At 45.1% G+C, this 12,358-nt stretch overlaps 1 protein-coding gene across 1 annotated transcript in view; it reads left to right on the top strand.

Annotated features, from left to right (window-relative positions):
* The window catches only part of wdr70 (WD repeat domain 70), a 70,481-nt gene that overhangs the window by 23,839 nt on the left and 34,284 nt on the right, over positions 1-12,358 (top strand). Inside the window, exon 10 of the mRNA XM_084159203.1 lies at positions 7,915-8,089. Coding sequence (XP_084015329.1) covers positions 7,915-8,089 — 175 coding nt within the window. The remainder of the gene's footprint in view (positions 1-7,914; positions 8,090-12,358) is intronic.

Genomic DNA, 12,358 nt, shown 5'->3' with positions numbered 1-12,358 from the left:
CCTTATTGATGTCACTTGTTAAATCCACTTTAATCAGTGTAGATGAAGAGGAGGAGATAGGTTAAAGAATGATTTTTAAGCCTTGAGACAATTGAGACATGGATTGTGTATGACAAAAGATTGAAGTGCCTTTGAACGGGGTATGGTAGTAGGTGCCAGGTGCATCGGTTTGTGTCAAGAACTGCAACGCTGCTGGGGTTTTCACTCAACAGTTTCCTGTGTGTATCAAAAATAGTCCACCACCCAAAGGACATCCAGCCAACTGCTTTATGCTCTCTGGTCACACCAGTAGAATAACCATGATAAAGGATGTGTGAACTGAGCGAACCCCGTAAATCATTGCTGTGGGGTTTCTCACACTGTTACAGACTGCGTTGAGGTCTCTCACAAGTGTTTTGTGTCCCATCTCGATGTAAACTGACACTCCTCCCTGCTCTTGATCATCCTACTATCTCTTAATTGTTCATTTCTGGCATACTGTGCTTGTCAACTGAGTATCTTTCCAATTTTTCTATATGTAACCCTATGCTCTCAGCCCAAAGTATGGAGCCTGGAGATACCCTAATTTGGAGGTCTTGTGCAGGATCACAGAGCTATTAAGTGTGATCTCCATGACAATACGGAGATGTGGAGTGAGGACAGACCGATGTCCCAGGGGTCTGAAATAACAGCGCGTCTCTCACACCACGTCCCCCAGCGCCCGGCACCCCGCCTGTCTTACGGAGATAGTGTTCCATGTCCTGCTGCCATGGAATGTACTACACTGAACCAAATTATAAACACAACATGCAACAATTTCGAAGATTTTACTGAGTTACAGTTCATATAAGGAAACCAGTCAATTGAAACATTCAGTAGGCCCTAATGGATGGATTTCACATGACTGGGCATAGGCCCACCCACTGGAGAGCCAGGCCCGGCCAATCAGAATACATTTTTCCCCACAAAAGGGCTTTATTATAGACAGAAATACTCCTCAGTTTAATCACGTGTCTGGGTGGCTGGTCTCAGACAATCCTGCAGGTGAAGAAGCTGGATATGGACCTCCTTGGCTCTCGTAGTTACATGTGGTCTGCGGTTGTGAGGCCTGTTGGACGTACTGCAAAATTCTCTACATTGGAGGCGGCTTATGGTAGAGAAATTAACATTCAATTATCTGACAGCTCTGGTGGAAATTCCTTCAGTCGGCATGCCAATTGCATGCTCCCTCAAAACTTGAGATATCTGTGGCATTGTGTTGTGTGACAACTGCACATTTTAGAGTGGCCTTTTATTGTCCCCAGCACAAGGTGCACCTGTGTAATGATCATGCTGTTTAATCAGCTTCTTGATATGCCACACCTGTCAGGTGGATGGATTATCTTGGCAAAGGAGAAATACTCACTAACAGGGATGTTAACAAATTTGTGCACAAAATCTGAGAGAAATAAGCTTTTGTGCATATGGAAAATATCTGGGATCTTTTATTTCAGCTCATGAAACATGGGACTAACACTTTAAATGTTGTGTTTATATTTTTGTTCAGTGTACATTCCACAACCAGATACTTTCAAGTACTGACTGTTGTTGTCGTCTCACAGCACAGAATGGATTGGATGTTGAGCTGACAGCAGTGCTCTCTGTAACCTCGCCCTGCTGCTACGGTCAGGCTACTCCTGTTTATTGGAAAGATACTTTCATACTCATTTCCTCCTGTTCCAATGGGATCTAGGCTAATGGCTTACTTATTGAGCTTAATGAGGATCCATTAAACCAAGCTGACAATATTGCTAAGCTTTTTTATCTCACTATTGAGGTGGATTAAAATCCAGTGTACACACAGGAGTCATAGCCGCGGGAAGTAGTTTGGGGGGTGCTGCGTTTTTTTTGCCTGCGCTGAAGACGTCTATATCAGTCCGCTAATACAGGACTAGTAAAGGCCCAGTGCTCTACTTTTTTTAATTTATTTTTGTGTTTACCAGAATTTGTAACTTGAGTCTGATAATTATCTGTACAAAACAGTTAATCTGATAATACTTAAATAATACTAAAAGTCTACAGGTACAAACCTAGATGACCAGCCTATGTACAATGCGGTAATGTACATTTACATTAAGTGGTTTGTAAGGATGCTAAATTATTACTTTACAAAAAGTGGTTGTTTTCCATGTTATTTGATCAAGAAAACTTTTAATTTGATGTGGATGTTTTGTGTCTTTGCCCATAACTTTGCACCTTTTGATGTAAATGTTTGAGGACAGGGTTTTGTTCTTTCTGGATTCCATTAGAATGACAATCGCAGAGAAAGGGACATGGCAACAACTCTTACAATTCCAACTATCGGTCCGCTAATACTAGTAATTTTGTCATATCCAATTACGATCTTGTCTCATCGCTGCAACTCCCCAACGTGCTCGGGAGAGGCGAAGGTCGTGTCATGCGTCCTCTGAAACATGACCTGCCAAACCGCACTCCTTAACACCCGCCCGCTTAACCCGGAAGCCAGCCGCACCAATGTGTCGGAGGAAACACTGTTCAACCGATGACCGAGGTCAGCCTGCAGGCGCCCGGCCTGCCACAAGGAGTCACTAGAGCGCGATGAGCCAAGTAAAGCATCCCCGGCCAAACCCTCCCCTAAGCCGAATATCAAAGAATAGCACTGGGCCAATTGTGCGCCGCCCTATGGGACTCCCGGTCACGGCTGGGTCTGTAGTGATGCCTCAAGCACTGCGATGCAGTGCCTTAGACCGCTGCGCCATTCGGAAGGCCATTAAAAAAAAAAAAACGTCCTTTTCATTTTTCTGGGGTGCTGCACCCCTACTTCCCACGGCTATGGCAGGAATATCAAAGAATAGCACTGTTCTGTATATTTTATTCTGTTTACTATGTTTGTGCACTAAGTAGGCTATAAGTCAACATCTTATCCGGCCTCACCTGGATGTCTGGTTGAACATTTTACATTTTAGTCATTTAGCAGACGCTCTTATCCAGAGCGACTTACAGTTAGTGAGTGCATACACTTTTCATGAACCTACTGTGTTCATCTAAGTCTCTTGACTGCTCCACTTCCTATTTGACAGCCAGCAGTTACTTTCCCCTAATTATCTTGTACATCCCCTGAGATGGAGCAGCTTCCATCTTCCTCTCTAATCCCCATTAGGGATTATAACAGAGCCTCAGCGGGCCCCACAGCCGGGCCCCATCCCCGGGCCCCAGCCATTCTAACACAGCCTGACACAAAGAGGCCCCAGCGCTTTGATCAGCCTGTCCTTTCTTCCTCTCTTCCTTATCCCTCCATCTGGGGAGCTTTCCCATAATCCTAGCCACCCGGCTCTGGCAGGCCTAAAGACTGTCCCACAGATAGCATCTGAAGGCAGGGAGGAGGTGGGGGGTGAGGTGGGGGCCTGGTAGGCCTAAACCCTGGGTTGATGTGTGAACGGCTGTGTTACCTCGTAAACCACACACGCATGACTGAGGCTGTATGTCTCTCGTCCTTTATCACAAACACCCCTCTGGGTCTTTAAGCGCTTACACAGGAAAAGGGGAGTGCTGATTGAGAGGAAAACAGGCTTGTTGAGGAAGGGAAAGAAAGGGTGGAGTGATACGTTGTGTGCCCCTCCGTGTTTTGGTTTGTTTATTATTCTGTACATTTGAATGTTTTGTCACTTCATTGAAAATAATTGAGTTGCGACTTGTGAGATGGTTGCTAAGTTGTTCATTCATCACACAGGAACGTAGCACCCTTCTAAAGAGGGTGATGTTAGAGGTTCACGAAAGAAGAAACATGAGGTGCAGCTCCTAAATAACTTGAGTACACCTGTAGATTACAATCCACTAGCTTTTGCATTACTTTGCTGCCTTCCTTGAATCCCTACAACTTCCCACCTAATTTGTGGTAGAGCACCCCCACCATACGCTGCTTCTTTCCCAGCCTCTGATTGCCTAGCCTAGCTGCTGTGATGTGTGAGAGACCCAGGATCGGCCCAGCCGTGCCCGTGGTGGCAGTGGCCTCTGCTCCTGCACTGTCAGCCATCAGGGCCATGTTTTGGAAATAGTCTGGCTGAGATGAATTGAATTCCTGGTATTGTGTGCGGCTACGTGAACAGTTCTGTTGTCTTTAGTGTCTGGACAGACGCCTAGGCTCCTATGTAAACAGAATAGAGACGTCTGTGAGCTAGCAGGTGCAATGATCTGTCACCCTGCACACTCTTGTCACATACGACACGTATGCAATGCATACACACACACAAATGCAACATTCACATACAAATTCACATCACGCAATAAACATGGTATGGTCACTGTTTTGTTTCTAGAACGAGGATCAACCTGAAAGCACTTTGTGCTAGTAGTATTATTAAACGCTTGTAAAATTGTGAGGTTTATTAAACAACTGCCAATACTCCCTCAGACGATCTGTCTTTGGCTGGCATCTGTGTCACCTTGTCAAACGTATCTAAACACAGTTGAGTGTGTGTCTGACTGTTGTAGTGTGTAGCGAGCCATAGAGGAATCTATGCCTGGCTGTTAGTAGCAGCTCTGCCAGTCTGTGTGTTTATGCTCCTCTCCTGACCCCGTGACCCCCAAGGGTCAGGCCTGTTGAAACAGGCAGTGGGTCAGAGAGACACACACGCAAGAGAGACATACATGGGTCAGAGAGACATACATGGACACGGCTGGTCTGCTAGGCTGACACATGGCACCAGCCGCCTCTAGTGTCTGCCCTCTATGACTCGTTTGTGCTAGTCGACTTCCACCGTCCCATCCTCCTTTCCCCTCTTTACTGTCCCCTCTGTCTCTACTCCGTCTCTATCTCTCTCTCTATGTACCGGTACTCTCACGTTTCCTCCCCCCTCTCCCCCCACATCTTGTCTATCTCCTCAGCCTCTTGAGAAGGGTGAAATACTGAGCATATGTGTTAAGTGAGGTGAAGGTTATAATGTTGAGTGAGGTGGTAAGGAGGCGTGTGGAACTTACCTCCTTAGGGCATCCTTAGGATGGGAAACCAACCGTGTTGGTGAGGTTAAAGGTTACACTTCCTTTCCCCTCTGACCCTACAGGCCTTGGTGGTCCCAGTCACATGACTGTCCAGTGTCCACTCTGGTATGCTTAAAAACTGCAGAATGCCTGCTTTTAGTCAGTCTGACACTTATACCTATTTCAGACAGAATTTATGGTTTGTTACCTGTAAAAAAAACAAATCTGGCAATGTTTATATGACACCCTTTCAAACAGTCAAATTTTTTTACCACTTTCTTGCCGGCATACGTCTTTTATACATACCGTTGTGCAGCCGGCACCGGTGACGGGTGGGAATAGGGGTGTGCAGATGTGGGTGGCCGTCTATTTTTATAAATCCATTGAATTTACACCATCACAAAGAAATCTGTTATTAATTAGTTTAAGCAGGTCTTAAGAAACATTATGAGACTAAGAAAATGTATTTCAAAATAATAGAATAGCATATTTAGAGTTAATTATAGTACTGGTCTGTGCAGCCTAGACTGTAGGCTACATGGCTGCGCCATGCAAATTAAATCAATAGTTTGATTATTTTGTTCATTAAACAGACAAGACACACTTACATTCCCCTGCCCTGATCAGTCAACATACATATATTTTATAATAAGAATATAATGGAATATATCAAAATATTAATACTATTTTCCCCAAACAACGCGGGAACGTGTGGAACCCGTTATTCTTCAAAAAGTGATAAATTTTAACAGAGCCCATGCCCTTTATTTTTGAAAGTTTGTAGGTGCTTGTAAATGCTTTAGAAACCTTTGAATATGCTCTTTCAGATATAATTTCTGCCCTGGGTAAAATTGTGTAGGATTTTTATATTTTTATCACCTTCTCAAGGAATTACAGAGAATATATGCAACGTCCATCAATATGCCTCCATAGACTTTTACTACCCCCTGCCTGTATCACTCCTCTCCTAGTGGCCAAGTCAATATTTGGTTCAACACTTAGAACTGACTCGACAGTATACAACCAGCTCAGCTGTGTTTGTGTACAAATCAGTGTTAGAAAATATGTGTATATGTTTGTGTCTTAATTATTCCCATCCTGCGCAGTCAGTCTGCAGCACGGTTCAGTAATGTGTTGAGCAGATGTAGGGAATAAAATCAGGACTTCATGGAGGCTTCAGACACGCCTGTCAGGCTGATCTAGTGTTCTGTCTCTCTGCTCTGTTCCATAAGCTCTCATCCTTCAACACATATCTGGCTGATATGATATGGAGGGGTATGGGAAGATGGCTCAGAGACTAGGGAACATCTATATGATGTGAGTTATTGGCTGATAGGAATTGTGGAGTTGTAATAGGAGAGCTTTCAGAATACTTGGATGTTAATGGAACGATGGTGTGTGGTATGTTGGGATTGCTAATGGATTTGAGGAATTTCTAGTAGGGGATATGATGCACAGAGGTAAGGACCACTGTAGATGCAGTGCATTAGGAAAGTATTCAGACCCCTTGACTTCCACATTTTGTTACGTTACAGCCTTATTCTAAAATGGATTAGACATTTTAGCAGATTTATAAAAAAGACAACTGAAATATAACATTTACATAAGTATTCAGACCCTTTACTCAGTACTTTGTTGAAGCACCTTTGGCAGCGATTACAGCCTTGAGTCTTCTTGGGTATGGCGCTACAAGCTTGGCACACCTGTATATGGGGAGTTTTTCCCATTCTTCTCTGCAGATCCTCTCAAGCTCTGTCAGGTTGGATGGGGAGCATCGCTGCACAGTTATTTTCAGGTCTCTCCAGAGATGTTCGATCGGGTTCATGTCCGGGCTCTGGCTGGGCCACTCAAGGACATTCAGAGAAATGTCCCGAAGCCACTCCTGCATTGTCTTGGCTGTGTGCTTAGGGTCGTTGTCCTGTTGGAAGGTGAACCTTTGCCCCAGTCTGAGCGCTCTGGAGCAGGTTTTCATCAAGGATCTCTCTGTACTTTGCTCTGTTCATCTTTCCCCTCGATCCTGACTAGTCTCCCAGTCCCTGCCGCAGAAAAACATCCCCACAGCATGATGCTGCCACCACCATGCTTCACCGTAGGGATGGTGCCAGGTTTCCTTTAGGTGTGTTTTGGAAAACTCCAAGCGGGCTGTCATGTGCCCTTTACTGAGGAGTGGCTTCCGTCTGGCCACTAGCATAAAGGCCTGATTGGTAGAGTGCTGCAGAGATGGTTGTCCTTCTGGAAGGTTCTCCCATCTCTACAGAGGAACTTTGGAGCGCTGACAGAGTGATAATCAGGTTCTTGGTCACCTCCCTGACCAAGGCCCTTCTCCCCCAATTGCTCAGTTTGGCCGGGCGGCCAGCGCTAGGAAGAGTCTTGGTGGTTCCAAACGTCTTCCTTTTAAGAATGATGGAGGCCACTGTGTTCTTGGGGACCTTCAATGCTGCAGAAATGTATTGGTACCCTTCCCTAGATCTGTGCCTCGACACAATCCTGTCTCGGAGCTCTACTGACAATTCCTTCGACCTCAAGGCTTGGTTTTTGCTCTGACATGCACTGTCAACTGTTGGAACTTATATAGACAGGTGTGTGCCTTTCCAAATCATGTCCAATCAGTTGAATGTACCACAGGTGGACTCCAATGAAGTTGAAGAAACATCTCAAGGATGATCAATGGAAACAGAATGCACCTGAGCTCAATTTCGAGTCTCATAGCAAAGGGTCTGAATAATTCTGTAAATAAGGTATTTGTTTTCGCATTGTCATTAGGGGGTATTGTGTGTAGATTGATGAGGATGTTTTATTTATTTAATCCATTTTAGAATAAGGCTGTGACGTAACAAAACGTGGAAAAGGTCAAGGGGTCTGAATACTTTCCGAATGCACTGTATGTTAGTATTATGTGTTGTTGGAGGGTCTGTGTGTTGGTTAATAAACCTCTCCTCTCTCTTCCTGTGTTCTCAGTACTGTTCGCACATGGGACCTGAGCTCTTACAAGAAGCACAAGATGTGCTTCAAACCCCGCTCCCTGCAGGGGAAGAAAGTCACGCCCACCTGTTGCACCTACAGCCGAGACGGGAAGCTGGTGGCAGCCGGCTGCCAGGACGGAACCATCCAGATCTGGGACAGGAACCTCAGCGTGAGTCTCTCTGTCTCACGCTCTCGCTCGCTCTCACACGCATAAACGACCACACACACACACCCAGTACCTCACCATTGTCTCACACTGGCGTACACACACACTGTTAGTCACACATGAAGGACTGCGAGGAGGAGGGCATGGGGTCATCCTGTCCCAGGGCATGGGGTCAGAATTCAAAAGGTCACCAACACTAAGCAGGACCCAGCAGTAAATAAAGCCATAGGTGAGAAAGTGGCGTTTGTGTTTGGGAAATAGCCTTAATTCAAACTATCCTGTCTGTCTGTCTTGTATCTGGTGTGATATAGAAGGAGGTCTGTTTGACTGTGTGGGATACAGATGGATAGGTCTCTACGTGTGTGGTGGGGAACATGGTTGAATAAGAATGTGTCGAATGTTAGTGGGACGGATGGTTAGGTTTGATCCTCATTGCTGAGATGGAGAATGCTGGTTGTGAGGCAGACATTTGTTGTTTTTGGTAACTGGGGGGGGGGTGGGGGATAACCGTTTACCTTAGGTATAACCCACCCAAAAGAATATAGGGGGAGGTATGCTGGTGTAGACTTTACAGTGAAATGCTTGCTTTACGGACCTTTCCAACAATGCAGAGTTTATAAAAGAATAATAACAAATTAAATAGTGACTAACACGAGGAATAAAAATAAAATACACAAGAATGGAGCTATATACAGTACAGGGAGTACCAGTACCAGATCAATATGCAGAGGTATGAGATAGATATGTACATGAAGGCAGGGTAAAGTGACTAGGCATCTGGATAGATAATAATAAGAGTAAAATATAGAACAGAGTAGCAGCAGCAAATGATGAGTGTAAAAGTGTGTGTGTGTTTGTTGTGTCAGTATGCATGTGTGTGTTATGTGTTTGTGTGTGTATGTAGTGTTTGTGAATCTGGGAGGGTTTTGTGTAGGAGTGACAGTTTAGTGTGTGTGAGCGAGTGTGTGTGTATATGGTGTGTATTTAAATTCTAGTGAGTGTGCGTAGGGTCAGTGCAAGATGGGGTCAGTGCAGATAGTTCGGGTACCATTAATTGACTATTAAGCAGTCTGGCTATTAAGCAGTCTTATGGCTTGGGGGTAGAAACAGTCTCCGAGCCTGTTGGTCCTAGAGCCGATGCTCCGGTACCGTTTGCCGGACGGTAGCAGAATGAACAGTTTATGGCTTGTTGGCTAGAGTCTTTGGCAATTTTTCGGGCCTTCCTCTGACACTGCCTGATATAGAGGTCCTGGATGGCAGGGAGCTCGGCCCCAGTGATGTACTGGGCTGTCCGTAACAAAATCTGGAAAAATGGAAGGGGTCTGAATACTTTCCGAATGCACTGTATATGCATTTTTGGCATTGATAAATACGTGCTACACCTGGGGTGAATTCCTAGAGTGAAAATGTCATATTTGAGGGTTCAGCTGATGGTGTGAACAGCTTGTGAGAGAGGATACTGTGAATAACTAGCTAGACGGAGGATGCTTCCACTGAAACAGTAAATCAACTCATAGCTTAGTAGACTTGTTATACTATATTTGGGGGGCCCTAGAGTTTCACCTAATGTTATTCATGGCGAACTGAATTTTTCGAGTGCATGTGAACTGCACAACAACAGAAGAGTAACATATCCCACCTGGGGTTTGAACCACAGAAATAGCCTGGATGTTTTGGTCAAGAGTCCGCTATTACACAATACTGCTACCTGATTCTGACATAACTCAGCCTTGGCTGTAGTGCTGTATATAACCTAGGTTCCACAGGCAACCCGTCATCCTAACCCTAGCCCAGTGGAAAATAGCCAGTGATGTAATAAGAGTCTGTCTGTGGTGGGGTGTGATGATTGAGTGGGCAGACGTGGAGGTTGCTGGGAGGCCTAATCACATCCACTCTCTTCTGTACTTTTCCACTATTACTTAATTATGCAATTAAGTAATCAAAGTGTGCATTCCATCCATCTCTCTGATCCCGACTGCACAGTTAATTGTGTATTTTGGATCCTGGGAAGCATTCTTCACATTTGCCTGGCTGTTCAGTTTTTCTCTGGAGATACGTGACAAAGCATCACAGTTAGAGCCCTATAAAATGTGGAGAACGCGGTCGGAAATCACAGATCCCAGACATTAAAACGGAATTCAACAATATTTAAACATGTATTTAACTTAGTAGGGAATCAACTAAATGTCTTGAAAATTAATACATTTGCCCAAGCTTATCATAAACATTAACAGAATTCATCAGTGATTTGTATTTCCTGCAACTTTCCCCGTCTGTGTATGTGTGGTGCACGTCTACCACTTTGTGTAGCTGTTAGCGATGATGCTAATGAAAACAGTCTTCTGGGAGATGGAAAGGCTTTCCCAAAAGCCTTCTCAATTAAATGTTAACTACAAAGTAGCCCATGCTTACCTGGCAGAAGGAAAAATACAACAGATTTTATAGGGCCCTACACAGTGCATAAAAAGGACCTGCATTCAGCACTTGGGTATGTCTCAATCTGTTGAGTCAAATACCTCTCATGGAGTAGAATTTCCTGCCTGGCTACGGACTGAGGAAAAACAGGCCTTGTCTGTCGGCTCAGACGGTCAGTTACATCTTCACTTCTCCTCTTCCCGTACTCTCCAAGCCCTGCCCGGCCGTCTACCAATGATCCTTCCTGCCTGGGGGCTTTTGCGGCCGGTGGGTAACACGTCTCTGGTCAGCATCGGGGTGGTGGGAAGAAATGACACGCCGCAGCTTCCTGTGGAGGGATCAGTGGAGAGAGCAGATTTGCCAGTCTATCGCTCACAGCCTCACTTACAGCTGTCACAGACAGACCTGACCTCCGAGAGGGGGCAGAGAGAGAGAGAGAGAGAAAGAGGGGGAGAGTGAGGATTCGGGAACTGTCAAGAGGCCTACTGAGGCAATCTCTTTAAGTTTGAGGAGGTGTCAGAATGTCAGGACATCACTCCAGTTTGATTTCCTCCTAGTTATGTCCATTTCCTTAGTGTTTATTGCCAGGTTTCACAAGTCTTGTTTTCCTACTAGAGTAGACTATTCACAAGGTACTCTAGTATCCAAGGCTCAAACTGGACTTTTATTATCTTTTGATTTATTATTCCCATGTTAGCTTTTGGACAACATTAATCCAAATGTTGACCGTCATTCAGGCTCGTCTGCCTTGCTAACAGCTAAATCCTGTACAGTTGTAATTGGCTGAAGGAAGGTTAGGAGATGAGACGGAGCATATGGGTTTTCCCTTACACCTCCACCAGCTCCCCCCATCCCGCCCTTCCTCTGAGGACCTTTCTGTGGACAGGGTTGAGTAGCTCTGAATGTGTGTGAATAGTAATGTATGCGACGTGACAGTTATTTAGTGTGAGGGGAGGTCTGTGAGACAGTGACAGGCAGGCCTGATATCTGCAGGAACAGGTAGCAGCAGGACTCTGACAGATGAGGGTTTTTGTTTAGCGATTATAACTTCGTATATTCAGAATATATTTTTGTATTATTACGATACATGAACCTTTGATTTTATCTATAGCAGTCATGCTTTCAGTTTCACATTTGGTCACTAGTACTAGACATTTTCTCACTCCGTCTGCCAGAGAGTCTGTGACGGGAGTGATGTTAGTGAGTTTTCTGTTGCTAGATTCCTGTCCTGCCAGCCCTAACAGAGCCCAGAGACTTAACCCCCCCCCCCCGCCGGCTGCATGGCTATAACAGCAGGCTCAGAGAGATTGAGTAAAAGCTCTCTAATTTATTACTGCTTCTTCTCCCAGACTAAATATTTACCCAGCATCCCATAGCAGCTTACAATAACACTGTGTGTTCCCTGGCCACCGATGCCTGGGCTGGAGGGGCAAGTTTTCACTGGATGCCCTCTGCCATATGCCCCATGACATGGGCTGTGTGCTTTTCCCCGTGCCACATGCACTGCTAAAGGCTTGCAAGAGCCCTAGCCCTGGGACAAGCCCAGGACATGTTTGTGATTTTAAATAGAGGAACCCAGAAAACGTTATGACAAAATATAATAAATTAACTCTTATCACTCTCATTGATTTAGACCCACTTCCCAGCTAAGAACGAGACACCGTACCAACTCACTGCTGGTGCCCTATCACTGGTACTCCTCTTCACTCTGAAGAGGTTAGGATCAAGTCTGTATCACTTCTATTACTCATGGGCAGAAAATGTCGACAGACAATATCAATTATCCAACCGACCTTGATCTGGTGCTTGGACTGAAGAAGGATTATTGAGGATGACAGATCAGGCTCCTGAACCCTG

The sequence above is a fragment of the Coregonus lavaretus genome (genome assembly GCF_964263955.1).
Source record: "Coregonus lavaretus genome assembly, chromosome: 4".
NCBI lineage: Eukaryota > Metazoa > Chordata > Actinopteri > Salmoniformes > Salmonidae > Coregonus > Coregonus lavaretus.
The sequence above is the reverse complement of the archived record's forward strand: the minus strand, read 5'-3'. Positions and strand labels throughout refer to the sequence as shown.